At 38.3% G+C, this 22,761-nt stretch overlaps 2 protein-coding genes across 6 annotated transcripts in view; one reads left to right on the top strand and one right to left on the bottom strand.

Moving 5' to 3' along the window:
* Positions 1-18,184, bottom strand: part of CERT1 (ceramide transporter 1) — a 127,329-nt gene extending 109,145 nt beyond the window's left edge. The window contains exons 1-3 of one of the 3 annotated variants that reach the window (XM_059062761.2): positions 18,099-18,184; positions 17,449-17,854; positions 12,486-12,620 (exon numbers count right to left, since the gene is read on the bottom strand). In XM_059062761.2, coding sequence (XP_058918744.1) covers positions 12,486-12,620; positions 17,449-17,854; positions 18,099-18,184 — 627 coding nt within the window. The other 2 variants (XM_059062758.2, XM_059062760.2) reach the window with 2 other exon arrangements.
* The window catches only part of POLK (DNA polymerase kappa), a 78,155-nt gene continuing 72,624 nt past the window's right edge, over positions 17,231-22,761 (top strand). For 2 of the 3 annotated variants that reach the window (XM_059062747.2, XM_067031165.1), the window contains exon 1: positions 17,536-18,271. The gene's annotated coding sequence lies outside the window, so the exon portion shown is untranslated. Of the gene's footprint in view, positions 18,272-22,761 lie in introns of all 3 variants that reach the window. The other variant, XM_059062744.2, reaches the window with a different exon arrangement.

Below are 22,761 nucleotides of genomic sequence, written 5' to 3' on the forward strand. Positions count from 1 at the left end.
TTTAATTTTGTCTTCTCTCCTATTCACTATCTTTTTTTCTTTTTTCTACTTTTTTGGGAAATGTCTATAATTCTACCTTCTGACCCTTCCAATTTTTTTCCATCACTGTGACCATATTTATAATTTCTAAGAGCTCTTTTTTATCCTTTCTTTTTTTAAAATTTATTCTATTGAAGTATAGTTGATTTACAATCTGTTAATTCCTGCTGTACAGCAGTGATTCAGTTATACGTGTGTATGTGTATACACATTCTTTTTCATATTCTTTTCCATTATGGTTTATTACAGGATACTGAATATAGTTACCTATGCTATATGGTAGGACCTGGTTGTTAATCCATTCTATATAAGAGTTTGCATCTGTTAATTCCAAACTCTCAATCCATGCCTCCACCAACCCCCTCCTCAGAGGCGACCACAAGTCTGTTCTCTATATCTGTAAGAACTCCTTAACTCTTTTTTTTTATTATTGATTTTTATTGGAGTATAGTTGCTTTACAATGTCGTGTTAGTGTCTTTCCGTACAACAAAGTAAGTCAGTCATACGTATACATATATCCACTCTTTTTTAGATTTCCTTCCCATTTAGGTCACCACACAGCATTGAGCAGAGTTTCCTGTATATATATATATATATATATATAAATATATATATATATATATATATACACAGTAGGTTCTCATTAGTTATCTATTTTATACATAGTAGTATATATATGTCAATCTCAATCTCCCAATTCATCCCATCCCCCCTTTTCCCCTCAGTAACCATAAGTTTGTTCTCTACATCTGTGACTCTATTTCTACTTTGCAAATAAGCTCATCTCTACCATTTTTCTAGATTCCACATATAGGTGATATCATACGATATTAGTTTTTCTCTTTCTGACTTACTTCACTCTGTATGACAGTCTCTAGGTCCATCCACGTCTCTGTAAATGTCACTATTTTGTTCCTTTTTATGGCTGAGTAATATTTCATTGTATATACGTACCACATCTTCTTTATCCATTCCTCTAGTGAAGGACATTTAGGCTGCTTCCATGTCCTGGCTATTGTAAATAGTGCTGCAATGAATATCAGTGTGCAACCATAATTCAAAAGGATGCATACACTCTTCTTCCTTTTTTATAGTATACTTTAAAAAAAAATTTTTTTTTTGGTTGCATTGTGTCTTTGTTGCTGCGCATAGGCTTTCTCTAGTTGCGTCGAGCAGGGGCTGCTCTTCGTTGTGGTGCGCGGGCTTCTCACTGCAGTGGTTTCTCTTGTTGCGGAGCTCGGGCTTTAGATGTGCGGGCTTCAGTAGTTGTGACACGTGGGCTCGGTAGTGGTGGCTCACAAGCTCTAGAGCGCAGGCTCAGTAGTTGTGGCGCATGGCTTAGTTGCTCCATGGCATGTGGGATCTTCCTGGACAAGGGATCGAACCCATGTCTCCTGCACTGGCAGGCAGATTCTTAACTACTGCACCACCAGGGAAGTCCCAATAGTATACTTATTGATTTAATGATTCCAAATACTCTTAGCTCTTTGAGAATACTAACAAATTTTCTTATTTTTGTGGAATATTTGAGTAATCTGTTGCCTAGTATTGCATTTATTCTCTTGATCTCTTTCATAATGAAAACTTTCCTCACATGCCTGGCAGTTGTTGACTGTTTGTTCATTTTTAAAAGTGGGGGATCTAAAAACTGATGGGAAGCTGTAAGGCTATGGATAGTTTAGTCAAAGATGGGCTTCACTGTGGGATAATGTAGTTGGTCTACTTTGTTGGGGAAGCTCTAATGCTATCTTTAGGTCTTTCCTCTTGAGCTGGTTGGATTCTCTAGAAACGACTCCACCAACCTCCTGCCCTGAGAGTAAAAGTTTGTTAGCTAGTGTTTTGGGAACCAAGTGGGGAACAGGAGTGGGATGGGATGGAGGGAGGTTTCAGTATTCAGTCAGTATACTTAATCACCCTCTACACCTTGGTTTCAATTTTTTTCTAGTGCCTATTTCCCCACTCTCCAGCCCAGAGATCACTATTTTATCCACCCTAGAAGAATAATACACCATCTTTTGTCAGGTTAGGGATGGGTCAATCACCCAACTGCCCACAGTTGGGGGAGAAAAATCTGGGGATGTGATTGTTTCTTTTTCTTTTTCTTTTTTTTTTAAAGCAGAGGTCTTCTTAGAAGCCCATATGCTTTAAATTTATTTATTTATTTATGGCTGTGTTGGGTCTTTGTTTCTGTGCGAGGGCTTTCTCTAGTTGTGGCAAGCAGGGGCCACTCTTCATTGCAGAGTGCGGGACTCTCACTATCGCAGCCTCTCTTGTTGCGGAGCACAGGCTCCAGACACGCAGGCTCAGTAATTGTGGCTCACGGGCCCAGCTGCTCGGCAGCATGTGGGATCTTCCCAGACCAGGGCTCAAACCCGTGTCCCCTGCATTGGCAGGCAGATTCTCAACCACTGCACCACCAGGGAAGCCCTGATTGTTTCTTAAACTGATATTTGACTCATCTTCCTTATTTACAACTTCCACTCCCAATTCTTATTTCAAGAGGTATCTGGTACTGCTGAAGTATTATATAGTTGTGATGTAAATCTAGTTCACAGCATTCCCAACTCATAGCTTAGGAGTTGGATTTCTCAGATCTATAAACTCACTTCGTACTTGTCCATGTTTTCCAGCTTCTAAAATTCTGTTTTCTATTGTCTCCTCACTTTTCTCCCTTTTGGGATTAAAAAATTTTTTTACCACTTTACTATTCTTTTTATGGGCAAGGAGATAGAGTAGATGAATCTTTACCTGGATGAACTTCCTAATTTTTTAAAAGCCAAATGAAACCACCTGAAGTCCTTCATAACAGGAGAAAACCTCACTTTATGAAATTGGGTTTATACATAAGTTTTCAAAAATTATTACCCAACCCGATCTCCCACCGTCAAGACATTATCACTTTAGAGACCACCTTAACTTCTGGATGAGCTTCAACTGGTCATGACTTCTTGGTCTCTTGATTCCTTATAATCAATTTATAAATGATCTTTTTCTTTTTTAAGTGATAAATCCTCACTAGTAAGAACATATATTTTTAAAAGAAGCAATTGTTGCATAACATATATCTCTACTTGGGGACTAAGAGCGTATCTCATTCTTTATTGGTTTGTGGGCCTTTCACTGTTGTGGCCTCTCCCGTTGTGGAGCACAGGCTCCGAACGTGCAGGCTCAGCAGCCACGGCTCACGGCCGGGCCCAGCTGCTCTGCAGCATGTAGGATCTTCCCGGACCGGGGCATGAACCCGTGTCCCCTACATCAGCAGGAAGACTCTCAACCACTGTGCCACCAGGGAAGTCCTATCTCATTCTTTTTATCAGCTATGGTTTCCTTCCTTAGATGAAGAAAGGACAGAGATCAAGCCTACACAGCACTCACTCCAAGGAAGAAATTCAACAGTAATACCAGCTTCCCTGGTGAAATCACTACATGATGAGTTGTCAGCTTGTAACTTTAAATCTAAAGCTTTGTCACTTTAATTAAATGGCAGTGTGCCACTGTAGACCCAACTAAAAAATTAAAATTAAAATAATTGTGAGAAATGTTGCCTCCATACAAATAACCTAAGAAAAGAACTAACAATAGTGCTGGTATCTTTGGAAACTACTCTGGGAAATAAATAAGTTTCAAAGGTTCCCAAAAATTCAACAGAATATACATTCAAATGTAATTTATTTTCTAATGACAGTGACAAAAATCAGTCTGTTAGGCTGGCAGAAAATATTTGCCAAAAACATGTCTGAAATTATGGTATCTGGAATATATAAAGAACTTTCATAACTCAATATTAAGAAGATGAAAAGAGACAAAAGATTTGGACATACCATCAAAGAGATATAAATAAAAAGCAGATGAAAAGACATACAACATCATTAGTCATTAGGAAAATGCAAATTGAAACCACAATGAGATATCACTACACACCTACTAGAATAGTTAAGATAAAAAACAAAACAAACAAACAAAAAACCCAAAAAAACAGGTACTGACAAAAATGCTGAGCAACTGGAATTCTCATACACTGTTGGTAGAAATATAAAATGGTACTGCCACTTTGGAAAACAGTTTAGCTGTTTCTTTCTTTTTTAAAAATAAAAAAAAAGGAAATAGAGACACAGATGTAGAGAACAGATGTATGGACACCAAGGTGGGAAAGCAGGGGGGCGGGGGGTGCGATACATTGGGAGATTGGGATTTACATATATACACTAATATGTATAAAATAGATAACTAAGAAGAACCTGCTACACAGGGACTTCCCTCTTGGTGCAGTGGTTAAGAATCCATTTGCCAATGCAGGGGAGGCAGGTTCGAGCCCTGGTCCAGGAAGATCCCACATGCCACGGAGCAACTAAGCCTGTGTGCCACAACTACTGAGCCTGCGCTCCAGAGTCCACAAGCTACAACTGCTGAGACCACGTGCCACAACTACTGAAGCCTGCACACTGCAACAAAGAGTTAGCCCCCGCTCACTGCAACTGGAGAAAACCCACATGCAGCAACCAAGACCCAATGCAGCCAAAAATTAAATAAATAAATAAATAGTTGTTATTTAAAAAAAAAAGAACTTGCTTTATAGCACAGGGAACTCTACTTCGCTGTACAGTAGAAACTAACACAACATTGTAAAACAATTATACCCCAATTTAAAAAAAGATTTCTTTTTTTTATGTGGACAATTTTTTAAGTCTTTATTGAATTTCTTACAATATTGCTTCTGTTTTATGCTTTGTTTTTTGGCCTCAAGGCATGTGGGATCTAGTTCCCCCACTAGGGATCAAACCCACACCCCCTGCATTGGAAGGCAAAGTCTTAACCACTGGACCAACAGGGAAGTCCCTGGCAGTTTCTAATAAAGTTAAACATACACTTACCATAGGACCCAGCAATCCCATTCCTAGGTATCTGCCCAAGAGAAATAAAACATTTACACAAAGACCTGTACTTGAATGTTTAGCAGCCTTACTTATGGTAGCCCCAAACTGGAAACATAAATCTATCAGGTGGTGAATGGATAAACAAACTTTGGTACATATATACTGTGGAACAGTGCTCGGTAATAAAAAGAAGTAAGTTAGGGATACAGCTCAATATCAAAAAAAACCCCAACCAATTAAAAATGGGCAGAAGACCTGAATAGATGTTTTCCCAAAGAAGACATACAGATGGCCAAGAGGCATATGAAAAGATGTTCAGCATCGTTAATTATTAGAGAAATGCAAATCAAAACTACAATGAGGGCTTCCCTGGTGGCACAGTGGTTGAGAGTCTGCCTGCTGATGCAGGGGATGTGGGTTCATGCCCAGGTCTGGGAAGATCCCACATGCCGCGGAGCAGCTGGGCCCATGAGCCATGGCCGCTGAGCCTGTGCGTCCGGAGCCTGTGCTCCACAACGGGACAGGCCACAGCAGTGAGAGGCCCGCGTACTGCAAAAAACAAAACAAAAACCAAAAAAACTACAATGAGATATCACCTCATATCAGTCAAAATGGCTATCATTAAAAAGTCTACAAATAACAAATGCTGGAGAGGGTACGGAGAAAAGGGAACCCTCCTACACTGTTGGTGGGAATGTAAATTGCTGTAGCCACTATGGAAAACAGGATGCAATTTCCTTAAAAAATTAAAAATAGAGTTGCCACATGAGCCAGCAATCCCACTCCTGGGCATATATCCAGAGAAAATGATAATTTGAAAAGATACATGCACCTCAATGTTCACTGCAGCACTATCTACAACAGCCAAGACATGGAAGCAACCTAAATATCCACTGACAGATGAATGGATAATGAAGATGTGGGGTGTGTGTGTGTGTGTATAAAATATGAATATTACTCAGCCATAATAAAAAAGAATGAAATATTGCCATTTGCAGCAACATGGATGGACCTAGAGATTATTAAGTGAAGTAAATGAGACAGAGAAAGACAAATATATGATACCACCTATATGTGGAATCTTAAAAAATGATACAAATGAGCTTATTTACAAAACAGAAATAAACTCATAGCCACAGAAAGCAAACTTATGGTTACCAAAAGGGAAAGGGGGTGAGGGAGGGATAAATTAGGAGTTTGGGATTAGCAGATACAAACTACTGTATATAAAATAGATAAACAACAAGCACCTGCTGTATAAACCAGGGAACTAGATTCAGTATCTTATAATAACCTACAATGGAAAAGAATCCATACATATATATGTATATACATATATCTGTATATATATATATACACAGATATATGTATATACATATATACACACACATATATCTGAATCACTTTGCCATACACCTGAAACACTGTAAGTCAACTATACTTCAATTAAAAAAAAAAAAAAGACACCCACTTTGCGGTTCTTTGTTATGGCAACCCTAACAAAGTAACACATTTTGTAATTACATAATTTTGGATAAGCTATTTCAACATTCTTGGCTCTACATTTCAACTGGTATCTTTCTTTATATTTTTCCTCTTCCAAAACCTCTCACCAAATATTTTAAATATTTCCCACTATATCTAATTATTTGAGTTTCATTATTCGAGTTACATTCCAGTTAACTAAAGATGGAAGATAATTATTTCTAAATGAACTGCTGATCAGATAATATTAGTTTCTAAAGGCATAAATCTTAGTAGTATAAGGTTTTAATTTCTTTAGAAATTCACTGGCAAATGCTCCTCAAATGAAGAGAATTATCAACTATATCTATCTAATGTTTTTTACTGGTCGATATACCTTCCTCTCTTTCGTTTGGTTCTTACTAACACAGTTCAATAGAGCAAAATTGCACATTTGATAAAAAGTGAACTTCTTACTAATCTGGAGTCCCTTGTATGATGATTAGTTATGGCCCTACTCATCTTTGGTGAGATCCAATTTGCTGAACATCAATTTAAATCACAATTTTTTACTTTTAAATCCCACATTCGAAAACTTTAAAAATTAAAAAAATTTTTTTCTTCCAGTTTTACTGAGAAATAATTTACTCAAAAACCGTTTAGATCTCACTACTCTTTATTTGGCACTTAAAAAATTTTTTGTTTAATGATCCTTTTCAATTTTGAACACTTCCCTATCTCTTCTTTTTTTAATTTTAATTTTAATTTTATTTATTTATTTTTGGCTGCGTTGGGTCTCCGTTGCTGCGCGCAGGCTTTCTCTAGTTGCAGCGAGGGGGGGCTACTCTTCGTTTCAGTGCACAGGCTTCAGCGAGTGGGGGCTACTCTTCGTTTCGGTGCACAGGGTTCTCATTGCAGTGGCTTCCCTTGTTGCAGAGCAAGGACTCTAGGCACACGGGCTTCAGTAGTTGTGGCTCGTGGGCTCTAGAGCACAGGCTCAGTAGTTGTGGTGCACAGGGCTTAGTTGCTCCACGGCATGTGGGATCTTTCCAGACCAGGGATTGAACCCGTGTCCCCTGCATTGGCAGGCAGACTCTTATCCATTGCACCACCAGGGAAGCCCCCTTCCCTTTCTTTTACATCTCTGTTGGCTTCTTTAATTGTGCCAGGATCTTTAAACTTCTTCCCTTCTAACCCCTACCTACTTAAGAGCTACTTGGGTTAAAATTTTTTTCAATGTAGCAGTAAACATTTTCACTACCTTTCAGTTTTCTGTCTGAGAATATTGAAACACTAAATTGGTGAATAAATTTTACTATATCCAACCTATAATAAGAATAATATGAATCTCATTCATTTGGTAATTAAAGAAGTTTTATAAGATAGTAGGTATACAAAGTCAGATACCTAAGGTAAGACTTGGGACTATAGACAGAGCTTAGGCAAACTAATTCTAAAGACATTACTATTTCCATTTTACCAAAAATCTCTACCTACCTAATTCCTGAAATGTCTTCTAATCTCAGTAGCTACAAACAAACCATTTCTTTTATTTTCACAAAAGGATCATTAGCAGTTTAAAGAACTGATTAATGAAGTATTAGCAATATAATTTTAAATATGGTACAAAAAGGAATAGACAAACCAACTGAAGAGAAGAGAGTCCAGAAACAACCTCAAATACACATGGTAATGTAATATACAATAGAGGTAACATTTCAAACCATTGAGGGGAAGGTAATTTTTCAATTAATGGTATTAGACTACATGGTTAGCCATTTGGGAAAAAATTAAAAAGCTAAATTCCCACATTACTTCTTATACTAAAATAACTCCCACAGGAATCAAATTCAAATGTAAAATTGTAGATGAAAATGTAACTACATTTATATAGAGTTATAGTCTTTGAGTTATGTTTTAGTTAAACATAACTAAATACAGAAGCCATAAAGGAAAAGGTCAATAAGAGCACATAAAATTTTTTAATTTCTGTTAAGGCTTAAAAAGAATATAAAATAAGGAAAGAAAAAACAGACAATGACAACCTTGGGGGGAAACATTTGCAATAAATATGACAAATTGCCAAATATCATGATATAAAGAGCTTCTACAAATCAATAACTGAGAAAGAGATGAACAAGCGATGAGAAGAGGAAAAAATGAATTATAAACATATGAAATTACCCTCTTGAATAAAAAAGTGCAACTTAAAATAATGAGACACCATTTTTATCTAGCAGTTTGCCAAATATTTTTAACATTTGCCAAAACCTGACTTCCTCAGTACTTAAGAGTATGGACGTACTTTCCAGGTGGCAAGGTGGATAAGATTCCACACTCCCAATGCAGGGGGCCTGGGTTTGATCCTGGTCAGGGAACTAGATCCCACACACATGCTGCAACTAAGAGTTCCCATGCAGCAACTAAGGAGCCCGTGTGCAGCAATTAAGAAGGCCTGGAGCCATAACTAAGGAGCCTGCCTGCCGCAACTAAGGAGCCCGCCTGCCACAACAGACCTGGTGCAACCAAATTAAAAACATATATATTTGAGGGTATGGGGAAATAGGGACACTCATGTGCTATTTGTAGGAATAAAAAGTGGTACTTTTGGGGCTTCCCTGGTGGCGCAGTGGTTGAGAATCCGCCTGCCGATGCAGGAGACACGGGTTCGTGCCCTGGTCCGGGAAGATCCCACATGCCGCGGAGCAACTAAGCCCGTGAGCCATGGCCGCTAGGCCTGCGCGTCCGGAGCCTGTGCTCCACAACGGGAGAGGCCACAACAGTGAGAGGCCCGCATACCGCAAAAAAAAAAAAAAAAAAAAAAGTGGTACTTTTGAAAGGGCATTTGACAGTAACTATAAAAAAAATTTTTCAATACTACATATGTTTGTTTCAAGAGTGTTTGTAGTAAAACAAATTTAAACATGATGTAAATTTCCAAGAACAGGGAAGGGGCAAATAAATAAGACATGGTACATCCGCAATATTCAACAAAATGTAGTAAATGTCCAAGACATATTAAAAGAAAACAAGGTGCAGAACGATAGATTTAGTATGATGCTATCTGTGTAAATGAAAATGAAAGATATAAGCAAATAAATGCTTATATAGGCATACATAGTATCTGGAAGAACAGACCAAAAATTTGACTTTGGTTTCATCTTGAGCGCAGGACTAAGAGTAAACAGAAGCATTTACTTTTTAAACCTCTTCACGCCACGGAGTATATTTTTTTACCACGTGTACTTTATTTAAAAACAGAACTTAAAAAATAAATAACAGTTTAAATACTCCATAAACATTGCTTTTGATTGATGAAACACAACCAACATATATTGAACATCTACTACATGGAAAGTTTTGTAGCAGGGACTGGGTCTTAAGCAAATAACTATTAAACTATAATAATTGAGAAATTCAACTTTCTACAAACATTAAATATACAAATAGCTGATTTCCCAAAAAGTGACAGAATACTATTTTTTCCTCTCATTAACTTATTCCCAATCCCTTCACATTAAGAATTATTTCCAGGTAACAAATTCCCCCAGGAAATATTTTGTTCCTTGAAAGTATTTCACTCAATTTATTATCACATAACTAAAGAACATGATTTGAATAAGGAATGACTTAATTGTTAAGCTAAAATAATAGTCAATTTAACAATGAATTAGGTTCTATCAGAAAAGGTGGGCTCAAACATTAGGTTCACCAACAAATAATAAATATGTTAATGAATGGTTACAGTAAAGTCACAACTCTTCAAGTCCAGATTTCCTCATATATGAATAGTGTCAACTTCATAAGGATGTCACGTGCACAAATTCAACCATATTTATTCTTTGCCTTCAGAGATGAATTGATACATATAATATCCCATATTTAAGAAAAGCACAAGATACCTATTTAACAGAGGTTAGTATTACATTTTAAAAATTTAACTCAAATACATACTCTATTTGTAAACTTCATTCTGAGAAGTTCACTGAATTCAGTTATATTTTGTAATTTCCTTGAAATATGTAAGTGAACTTATGAACCAACAGAATAGGAAAAGAGTTGAAGAAGTTCACGAATATAAATACTTGTGTTTCTCCATACCACCTGGTTAACTACAGCGAAGACTAACTACCACTCAGATTCTGCTGCTTCATTCTTTTTTTTTTTTTTTACCTTCTCTACTACCACTTAGCCCAGTGAGTACTTCCATTAGGTCCCTTCAATGTTTCAAATTGTCTTGCTTTCCTACTCATTTCTTTGATTATGAACCACAATGAAAAGTCCTATAAGCAAATACAGATAACAAAAATACCAAAATAACAAGAACAAAAAATCTACGAAGAACTAACACATTGTTTTTTCCTGAGCAGATGCAATGTAAATATTTATTAAAAGTTTTTCTTTTCCCCAAATAAGCCATGCACTATTACCACAGTCCATAATTCAAGACAGAATAACTAAATTTAAACTAGCATGGTACTCTAGGAATACTACTAGTTAGGAAACAATAAAGATATAAACTATTTTCAAAGAGTTAAACAAACACTGTAACTAACAAGTATCCAACAATATGCAAAAGGAGGAAGAAGGGGAAGAACCAAGGGAAGACATTTCAAAATTGTAAAGTACATTACTATCCATGATTCTTTACTCTAGCATGAACAGTGATCTATCTCAAGAGAAATAAAACCCCAAAATATTAACTATCAATAGATATAATTTCAAAAGTACATTATAACGTACCACATACCAGTCCAAATAGTCAGCCTTTATGTTCAAACTATTTCTTTAAAATTGTCCATAATAATGGAGTCGTAGTAGTTTCATTCTGAACATTTCCAAACAACCCCTCTATTAAGTTTTTCCAACTCAATATCCAACTAAGCTTTTATTTTCAAACTCTGAATATATAAGAGGGGCAGAATGTATGAAAAGTGATGGAAAAATACTATATGGTTTTACTTAAATGTGTAACATAAACATATGTAAGTCATATTTAGATATCAACACATATCCAAAGTACACCATTTATCTTTATAAACAATATAAACTCTAACTTAACATGAATTCTCTTTGAATGTATCAGTAAAATCTATGATTGTTTTAACACACCCATTTTTAGGTTTTAACTACAATAGCTTCCTTAAATGACCTCCATTTAACTGACCTGCCTTAGACAATACCTTTTTTTTTTGCCCTTTCTTAAATACATCTCGACACACTGACCACTCTCAACTAGTATGCTATTTTTAGTATATTCAGGCACTTCTGGCCCACTAGTTGAGTTACATGTTTAACAAGTCATTTGGTTGTTCCTAAACCTGTTTATGCCAGTTTACTTGCTGTAGTTCTTACATAACTTAAACATCATGTAAATCTATGGAATACAAGAGCAAAGAGAGCTGTTTCTATGTAAACTACATTGAATGCAAGCTAAGTAGAATGACTCAATAAAGGTGAGTCATTCTTTTAAAAGGTATTATATTAAATAAAGGTGAGATATCTGCAAAATATTAGGGAAAAACATTAAAAGTCAAAAAGAGGAACCTATATTTAGGGTTTTTCAAAGTATCTTTAAGTTTTTATTCCACTTTAGAGAATCAAAACTGGAAATTGCAAATCAGGCATTATGGATATAATACTTTACATAAGAACAACTTCTCTCAACTCCATATTCAAAGATATACTGTTAGCTCTACATCAAAAAGTTGGTAAGTGAATTTAGATTTATATATTTTAAGTCAAAATTTTAAAATGTTAAGATATGTATCTTTTTATTTTCCTGCTTTAACTTTTTCAATAACTCACCAAGTAACTGTCCCAATCTATCAGATATGAAGCAGTCTAACATCTTTTTTTCTGAAGCCCTTGTTTAATGGCTTGCTGTAACCAACTAGATAAATACTACATGTCTATATAAAATAACAGTGTGTAGTAATACACTCTAAAATAATTTTATGGAAAAAAATATTAGAATGCACGCTCCACAAGAGCAAGGATCTTAATCTGTTTTGTTCATAGACATATCCCAAGCCCCTAGAATAGGCTCCTGGTGTATAACTTATGCTCAATAAATATTTGTTGAATGAAGGAGAACAGGAGCTTACCGTGATGACAGCCTTGCTAAGACAGATGGATCCTCTACAGCCATACTCTGTCTCATCTTCAGATTTGTAGTAACTCAGAGTATTATTTTTCAAAACTACCCAACGGTCCTGCCACCCATGAATGTAGTTTGTCCACTGGAGGAGAAGACAAAAAATTAAGTCAGTATTTTAGAAATCCAAACTTTCTGAAACAGCAGTGAATCTAAGTTTAAAACCAAAATGTGAAAAGTCCTAACTTAATTATAAACAGTTTAAAAAAAAGTGAAAAGTTAAATTTTTCCAAATTGTATATAATTTTCAGTAATTTCTACAAAATTATAAATTGATAATAAAATATAACATTTTCTTCTAATATTTGAGGAATAAAACTGAAGCACATTTCAGTTAAAAATTCTGCTTTACTCTTTGTGTGCTTTCATCCTCCCCTCCTCACCACCTTCAAAACTCTTAAATTGTTTTGGTCCCTGCCATAATTGACATATTCAATAGAAAAGTAAGTTTGGCTATACAGTCTGTCATTCTCCTACACCAAGTACTGCATGAAGCCTTCTGAATCAACAGAAGTAGAAGTCAATCATGGCCAAAACTCTATTTTTGTTGTAAGTTATTCCTACATGAAAATGTATGATGTTTACGACTACATTAAAATAAAAATAGATTATTAATCTTTAGTAAGTCTATATCAACTTTATTTTTACCTCCACAGAACTCAATATTATAGAATAGTTAATTCATTTTCTAAGTTTCTCTGAAGATCTATTTTTCAAAATCAAGAGTAAAATACAAACATAAAACTGGTTTTCAAAAACATACTTGGATTATCTGTTTCCAGTACCTACAAATGGTTTCTGTGTTGCTAAAGTTTCGCTGCTGCACAGTGAAGATCACAATCAATAAACTTGCAAAGGCAGAAATGTAACCTCTATGGGAATTGTTTATATTGCATATTTTTATGCTCTGGGGTTTTAAGTACAGACAATTCCAAAAACTATCTGCTAACTCAAAAACTATCTGCCAATGGATTGTTAAAAATATACTGCATTGGCTCAGAGAAATCTTTTCTTTACTATTTCCTAATTCCACAGGTTTGAGATGGTTCAGCTTTCATATCTTCTAAACTCCATCATTACAGCCCCTCCCTGAGAGCTTATCCATGTTGGCAATTTAACTCATTCTTTCCTGAGGGCTCTCTAATCACTATATCTTCATTTTAACTCCCTGCGATTTACTACCACTTAAGACAGGGACTTGAAATAATGATGGTTACATACAAAACTAAATTTACCTCCACCCATAGGGTGCACATTCCCCTCTGTTTCTATTTCCTTGGCTATACTGCTACTGCCACAGCCATTCTGACTCAAACCTGGCTCAGTGTTCCTGTACTGTATGGACAGAGCAGTGGATACAACATCAGAGAGACTCAACTACTTTTACCAGCTGTGTAAAAAGTTCTGACAAATTATTTAACTTTTCTGAACTTCAGTTTCTTTCCTCAGTCATTTGAATGGGTGAATAAAATCATGAATACACCTACTATATTCCTAGGAGATACTCAATACCTGACTGTTCCTTCTTAATCTTTATAGCCCATTATCAACTCCTATTCATCTTTCCTTCCTATTAAACCCTTAAATCTGACTCCTTTATTTTCAAGTAATCCAATCAAATTATCAGGTTCCTGGATTCCTGAGAAGGCTTAATAACCTTACCTCTGAAATCTTCTGCTTTTTATTTCATAACTTACATAATCTTATTTATTTATTAGGCATATTTTGCTTACTTATCTTACATATTAACCTCATTGAGCCTCCAGCTCCAAAACTTACATGAACAACTCCCAACTGCCTGTAATACAAATCGTTTAGACTGGCATACCTTAATCCTACCTCGCTTCCAATTACTGCCTATCAGAAAGCTACTAACCATGATTGTGGCCAAGTTACTTACCTGTTTGCTTGTTTGTTTGTTTGTCAAACTCTACCTCTTAAAGTTGTTTAACATTAAGCAAGAATAGACTTAGAACACTGCCAGGCACACAGTATTTTCTCAGTTGGAGGCAGAGCTATGCATAGCTAATAAAGCTTAGAAACCTTCAGGGAAGCTCACAAGAACAGACACCTTCCAAAGTGACAGAAGGGGCCCTAGAAATCATGTGTCCATATTTTCATATTGTTTTCTTACAGAGGACCCAATAATTACATAAGCTTCAGGATTTACGCAGAAAATGTTAACTCCTATTCACAGCTAGAAGGCAGATTTTTGCCTTTTCTCTACCCTCATAACATTCCCTCGCTCTTCCCCATCTAACAGAGACAAGGCAATATGCAGACACTGCAGGAGAAGCAAACATTCCTGCCTCCAACAGTCCAGCAAGCATAAATTCAAGAAGAAAAAAAATACATTTAGAGTAAGAGTCAGAAGCAAGTTACAAATAAAATGCTATAGGAATTCAAGGGAAGGAGCTCTGGGATGGTTGGTGAAATAAGAAAAGTCTTCATGAAAAGAATAGAGATGGACTCTACACATGGACAGAATTTCAGTCAACAGGTATGTGGAGAAAACGTTAAGGTAAAGATAAGATAAAAAGGATGGAGGGAATTCAGAAGGAATTGGATGAGACTGACCAAGGCTTAGTTGCTCTCAAGTCCTACTAAGGCATGAATCTTTCCCCATCCACAATCTACCTTGATATTTGTTATAACCACCTAGAATTATTGTCTATCCAGTATTTTTGGAACTTATGTGCCTAAGAAGCGAGTCTGTAGAAAACATGTTTATATTAAAAATAACCTTTGGGCTGGTGTACAAGTTTACTCCACCACCACCATTCCAAATTCACTCCATTTGTGGGGAGGGAGGAGTGGAGGGGACAAAACAAATTAGTATTTGGACTTAACTACATTACTAAGCAGAAGGAAAAGAACAGAGGCTGAGTTCTAATTTTGTTTAAAATTACCAGGTGAATACAAAAGCTGAAAATATATATGTCCTTTAAATTTAAAAGCATACATTCAATAAAAAATATTGATTAAAAAGCTTCCAAGAAAACATATATAACCATAAATTGTTAAATTTCAGGGAAATTTCCTTCATAGCTGTTAAGAAGAACACCAAAACTATGTTGATTCTATGTATGCAGCAACAATGAAGTTATTTACGAACCAAAGAAGTGGTCAAATACTACATTTCTAGACACTTAGATATCAAGGAGATAGTCTTCCATTTTTTTGTCATAAAGTATACACTTACTACACTGCTCTGCATAAGTGATACTCAGATACTCAAATACAGTACATACTCAGAGCACTGGTGACTCCACCAATCACTACGATCCTCCTACCCCCAAAAAACTGATGATCAATAGTTCAAAAGTACAGCTTGTTTTGTAAAATACCTAACACTCCACAATACTAACTTGGAAGTCTGCTTCTCATTTAATGAGAAAAAATTAGTGAACATTACTTGAATCACTGAGAGGCAAAGAGCCCATTTCATAACAGTTCCAAAGAGAAATGTATACCTACTGCACAACGTGTTCAATACAGATTCTAAAATTACAAGATACATTTAATCCAAAGAAACCCTAGGGAGCTTCACTTTACTGAAAACTTTTCACTGAAATTCCAATAATGATCACAGTATCAACACACACCATAATTTTTCTGTATGCAAATGAAAGTTAACACTCGCAAGCATCAGTTCTGACATACTGATGCCTTTCTTAGGTCCTTTCTCAGCCTTCTAAAGACAATATAAAAGCTAATATGAAACAATTCCACAAACAACGTCCCAATGCTTAGCCAAAGTATGTATACTGGAAGCAGGGTGATTTCTTAATAGCCAGTGGCTGCACATGATCTAGGATCTTATGACCAGCTTGTTGAGAGACTGGACCTTGCTCCCCCTCTCCAAGTTAACTGCTAGCTCCAGCCATTTATAAAAGTTTAACAGGAAGAGAGAAGGAAGTAAAAAAGACAATGTGGATCTTCTCATAGCAAAAACGTTAAAAAAAAAAAAAAACCAAAAAGAAAAAGAAAACAAAATAAACCCCCAACAACAAACCCCAAACTATGTACTACCAAAAGAAAAGATCACCCACCTTCTCTCTTAAAAAGGGCCTCATCCATTTCAATTAGCTTTCAAACTCTACAAATGACTATCTGCTTTGCAAAAATTCTGGAAAAGTGGTTTTAAAAAATCTAGTAAAAGTAAGATGTCTTTTCCTTACTCTGGCCGACTAACTGCAAGAATATTTTACTATTAAATAATGCTCTTCTTCCTGGACTAAAGGTCGGTCTCCATTCTGACAGGTTTCATGTTACTATGAATATTTCTTGTACCTATCACCTAACTATTCAATAGCTCTTCTCTGAACTGGGGTAAAGAGTATGGGGAAAAGTACAAAGCTCCTCTCATTGAGATCTTTCACTACGTCTAGCCTGGCATAGTTTACCACCTCAGATTTCAGCACCAAGCCAAATTGCTCCGGCTTCTGTCTCAAAAGCAAGGTCTGCAGAAACCCCTCCACCCTATTCTGCTTGGCATCTCCGGACTAATCTCGTTTGAGAGGTCTGAGGTGCACGGTTCCCATGCCCAGTCCTTCGGGTACCGCTGTTGCCCAACCCAAATTGCTGTACCCGGACAGCTGCCGCCCGGGGTCCCAAGTCACGGTGCGCATCCCGCTCTCAAACAGGAGCCGGGGTTGGGACAGGTCTTTCCCGGTCCCAGGCCGCCAAGCCCCAGAGCAGGCGAGGAAGAGAGTCCCCTTCTGCCCCCACCCCCACCCAACCCTGGCCCGGGCACTCGTGCCGCAGTACTCGGGCCCACACCCCGGCACATTCCGCAGCCCCCGCCCCGGCAGAGTCTGTGCCTAGCGCCCAGCCCCACCCCACGCCCTCAGCGGCTCGCATTGCCGCAGGTGAGTCTGGGCAAGGGGTCCTCGGCCCCGCGGGCTGCTCACCTTGCTGAGGACCCCGCAGCGCTCCACAGGCGGCCCGGACTCCGTCTCCGGATCCTCCTCCGAGCCCGACGAGTTCCAGCTCTGGTTATCCGACATGGAGGCGCGACAGACGAGCAGGAGACCGGCCCCCGCTCCCTGAGCTGCGCCGGCGGTGGCGCCCAGTCCCCGGGGTGAAGGGTCGGAGGATGGCGAAGGAAGGAGTGCCCACTCGGGAGCAGGAGGGAGCTGGAGGAGGTACGAAGTGCGCCCGCCGCGCCGCTGCCGCCGCCGCGCCTGACACCGAGCGGACCGGGGAAGGAGGACGAGTGGCGAAGGAAGCCTGCCCTTCCAGCCGTCAGCCGCCGCCGTCGTCGTCGTCGCCGTGACCCCTGCGCTCTGCCCGGCGCTGCCACCCGAACTCAGCCCCCTCGATGCCAACCTCGGGGGAAACGAAAAGGGGAGGAAGAGGGAAAAAGAAAATCTAGCTTCAGAGACCCAGGTCCACTCACACCTCCGCTACCGCCGCCATCTTCCTGCCTGGCCCACTATTTACCCTCCCCTCCCCTCTCCCCTCCCCTTCGTCCTCCCATTCTCCCCCAGCTCCCTGCCTCGTCCTCCTCCCAACGTCTGACGCGACACGCCGAGGTTCGGAGTCCCCTCCCGCAACCTACCTCCTGCCCTCCCGGGTGACGCCGGGTAGAAAAGTAGGAGGAGCGGAGAAAGGAGAAGGAGGAATGGAGACGCCACTGTGCTGCATTCTGGGAAGGACGCTGCTCCGTACGCCGCGCAGCCTCCTGGGAGTTGTAGTCGCGGTCCTGAGGCAACTGGAGGGAGAACCGCGTAGGTAAGTTTTGCCGCCTTGGGGATAGGCAAGGGGAGGGTGGGCTTCATTTGACAGTTGCGTGACCCGTCCCCTCGGCCGCGCTTCTATCTCAGCCTAGTGTGTTTATGACGAACTTATGCAGGGCTTGTGGGCCTGGACGTGAGATAACTATGCTGAAGATGCCCGGGCTTGCCCTCCATGGCGGCTTCCCGAAAGCCCGGGAGCATCTTGCCGCTTACCGGGACAGAAGAGTACGGGGCGCTTCCGCTTCAACAGGGGGCCAGGGGTTTGCGACCTAATAACAAGGGCGTTTCTTTCTGTCAAGCCACCTCTGCGAATTTCGAAGGTCTTCCATCTCGCTCTTTAGAAGTTAGACTTCACACGACGTTTCCCTCTTTAGAAGGAAGCATTTAGTCCCGTCTCACCAGAGCAAGAGCTTTTCGTTGTTAGATTTACCGAGTTTTTAATGTGGAAAGTAATTTTGAAGATGTCAGAGAATAAATGACGTTGAAGAGTTTTTAAAGTAAAATAAGAATGTGAGATGAGAGCCTGGAGTTTTGTCTTAGTTGTAATTGAGTGTTTTCCTGACACCCAAGTTAACAACAATCTCTACTGACCTACCTTCCTCTGAAAGATAGGAGAGGTGGGAATAGAAACTGTCATGTATAACAAAAACCAAAGTGCAATGATCTTATTGAGTAATAAGGGATTAGGCAATAGGAGGCTGGCGTTGCTTTAAGACTAGAATTGAATTAGTGGAAAGACCAATAGAAGATCTAACAAATCTTGTTTAGTCTCTTTGCATACATTATATATGGGGAGAGCTTTAACTTTGTAGCTTCAGTTCTTTCATACTGTTTGCTACTTCTCCATCTCGTCATTTCCTAATAATTGCCAACAGTAAAATTACTTATTAAACCTTAAAAAGAATACCTGCTTACTGCAGGTGACAGGAGAATAGAAGTGAAATTTTGAGTCTAGGGGAAAAGGCACAGTGGCCAGAAATAACTCTGTTAGCCAAAGAGGTCAACTTAACTGGGATCTTCAGGAAAAAAACGGAATGATGGAAAGTGTCTCTGAGAAGTACCTATGAATCTTTCATTTTCCTAGATTTACACTTAAAAATGCTGGATCTGTTGTAAATCAGTTACAAATCATTTTTCCATTGTGAAATCAAGTGACAATGCATAGTTGAAAGCCATTCAGATGAATAAAACCTTGAGATAAAGCTTTTGAAAATACTTTGTTAACATGTTAATTAAAACATAATCCAGGGCCTCCCTGGTGGCGCAGTGGTTGAGAGTCTACCTGCCGATGCAGGGGACACGGGTTCGTGCCCAGGTCCGGGAAGATCCCACATGCCGCGGAGCAGCTGGGTCCGTGAGCCATGGCCGCTGAGCCTGCGCGTCCGGAGCCTGTGCTCCGCAACGGGAGAGGCCACGACAGTGAGAGGCCCGCGTAACGCAAAAAGAAAAACAAAACACCATATTCCAAATTTTGTCATTCAAAAAAGAAAAAACCCACTTAGCACATTTTTCCTCTTTATTGAATTAGTAAATTTTACCTTTAGAATATCAAATATTGTAGGCAATTAAATTTTGCTTTGCCTTCGATTACCTAATATAGTTGACGTCCTTTTTCTGATTCTTTTGAGCTCTAAGTTTTAAAATGTCATTAATCTCAAGGAAATGATTGTGAATTGTTGAGAACTCCACTTCATAATGCAATTTAGAATCATGGGAGCATAGTATATATTTATTTTTATTTTATTTAAAAAATAGTTTTGGCTGCATTGGGTCTTCGTTTCTGTGAGCAGGCTTTCTCTAGTTGCGGTGAGCGGGGGCTACTCTTCGTTACGGTGCACGGGCTTATTGTGGTGGCTTCTCTTGTTGCGGAACATCGGCTCTAAGCACGCAGGCTTCAGTAGTTGCAGCACGATTTCGATCCCTGGAGTGGGGGGGAACTAAGATCCTGCATGCCTCATGGCATGGCCTAAATAAATAAATAAAAGCTATTGCCATATTGTCTCTCTATACTTACAAGACTATTTAAAAATGTTTTTAAGTACAGGAGGATTTTTGTATATTGTTCAGAATACCACATTAGAGGTTGGGATTCACTGCATTTTTGCTAATGGGAAGAAATTGCAATACAGTAGTAAAATACATGAGCTTTCTCTTTATGGTGAGAGTGACAGCTTCTCAGTTTTCTCGCTAACTTAGAACCTTTCCAACCTTCTTGTAAATATTCCATATTTTCTCTTTTAGTTTTTTTTTTAACTCTTAAAACTTGAATCCACCTGGGATTTATTTTTGTGTATGGAATAGGTAGGAATTGTTTTTTAAGGACAGTCACTTGGCCCAACATTTTATTTAATAGCCTATTCTTACGCTTATATTTATGTGATACACAAAATCTACATATATCTAGGTCTGTTTCTAGACTCCATTCTTTTTCATTGATCTACTTGTCTATACCTGTGCTAATACCATACTGTTTTAATTAGTTAACTTTATACTATTTTCGTATATAATACCAAAACTCTCCTGATGTTCTTTTTCATTTGGCTATTTTTGTACATCGTCTCTTCCAGATGAATTTTAGAACACCTTGTCAAATTACATGAAACACTCTATTGGAATTTGGATTAAGAATGCACTTATTTTATGAAGAAAATGACATCTTTACAATATTAACTCTTAGCCTCCGTCAGGCACTTTACATATCTGATCTAACTTATTCCCTATAAACCACATAAGGTGAGCATTGTTGGCCTCATTTTAAGGATAATAAAACTGAAGCTCAGTGCTGCTAAGTAACTTATCCAGTGTCAAATAGGTACTAAGTGTTGGAGTTAGGATTTGAACATAGATCTGATTTTAAAAATTATACTCTTTCTTTGCTTCAGAATACCTCTAAAAGTGGGAAGAATTGTGTAAATAAATAACATCCTGTAGATGAGCATATCAGAGCAACTATGCTCTTAATTCAGCTAATGATTTTGTGCATCTTTCATTTACCCACTGCTTACATCTATGCTGTCTTATTTAACCCCCAAGTAGATATTATTGCTATCCTATTTCTATTATTATTTCTATTTCTAATATTTCACATGAAGAAACTGAACCCAGAGAAGTTAAATAACTTTCCAAAGGTCATACAGCAGTAAAGAGCATAGTTGCAGTTTGAGCCCAACTCTCCTGATTGCAGCGTTCATTCTCATCCCACTAGAGTTCTTCAGTTCCTCTTCTTTGTCCCCATCTTCCAGTTACCTCATTCTCCCACCTTTTTTCTCCACAAAACACCAATCCCAAAGCCTTCGTCCCTACCTCACTCTCTCACTGCAATGACACAGAAGCCAAAAACCCAGAGGTGCTGGAAGTGAGAATCTTGCAATTTTACTGATCAACAGGTAGAGGCATGGAAGGGAATATCCAGTCGCGCCTCCCCCGACTCCCACCCCGGCTGCAATGCACGGATTGTGGGATCCTAGTTCCCTGACCAGGGATCGAATCTGGGTCCTCAGCAGTGAAAGCATGGAGTCCTAACCACTGGACCACCAGGGAATTCCCAGGAATATTTCTTCTTGATGCTAGAACTGTAGTAGGAGAGGATGTCCCAAGTTGAAATTGAAGACATTGTCTAATGTTTTTAAATGATGCTATAAAGAGCCTTCATTAGTATCTTAGCTGGTGGTAACAAAACACCACAGTCTGGGTGGCTGTGGTCCCTCTTCCTCCTCTAATAAGAACACCAGCCCTATTGGATTAGGACCCTACCCTTATGGCCTCACTTAACCTTAAATATCTCCTTATAGGCCCTGTCTCCATATACAGTCACATTGAGAGTTAGGTCCTCAAAATATGAATTTGAGGGGAACACAATTTAGTCCATAACAGAGCTTATAGGTTCTGTATTCTCACAGTATTTATTATGGTAAAGATGCATTTGGAGATAATAGTCCTTTTTAGCTAACCTGCGAATTTAACTATGCATTGTCACTTGATTTCTTTGTAATCTTTATAATGCTGTTCCTAACAAACATAACTAGTTAAAAACTGGGGAATTGCATAAGAAACTTGATTTTGAAAACTTAGAGATACTAATCTATGAAATAGAGGTAATCTATGAATAGCAGCAGTCTAAAAACTAAAGTACAAGTGAACACAATACAGCATATGAATAAAACAACTGATTTTTTTGCCCTATTTTAATGTCTTGAATAATAATCTGGGTGGTGAAATATGGACCACTTGAATTTTTCTCTTGGTACCATATTGTATGAAAAAATGTATCATGTGAGTATGTTTGTGCATGTGTATATGTGTCACTTTTGTGAGAAGAAATGGTAATTATAAATGATATAAATTAAAGATTAATTAATTAACACTTTACACACAGTGTTCTAAATTAATTTTCAACTTAGAGTTGTTAATGTCCCTGTTTTTCCATACATTTTCCTCTTTACCATCAAGAGAATTGATGATTACAGGATTTCTTAAAAAGACCCC

This window comes from Kogia breviceps, chromosome 4 (assembly GCF_026419965.1).
Source record: "Kogia breviceps isolate mKogBre1 chromosome 4, mKogBre1 haplotype 1, whole genome shotgun sequence".
Taxonomy (NCBI): Eukaryota; Metazoa; Chordata; class Mammalia; order Artiodactyla; family Physeteridae; genus Kogia; species Kogia breviceps.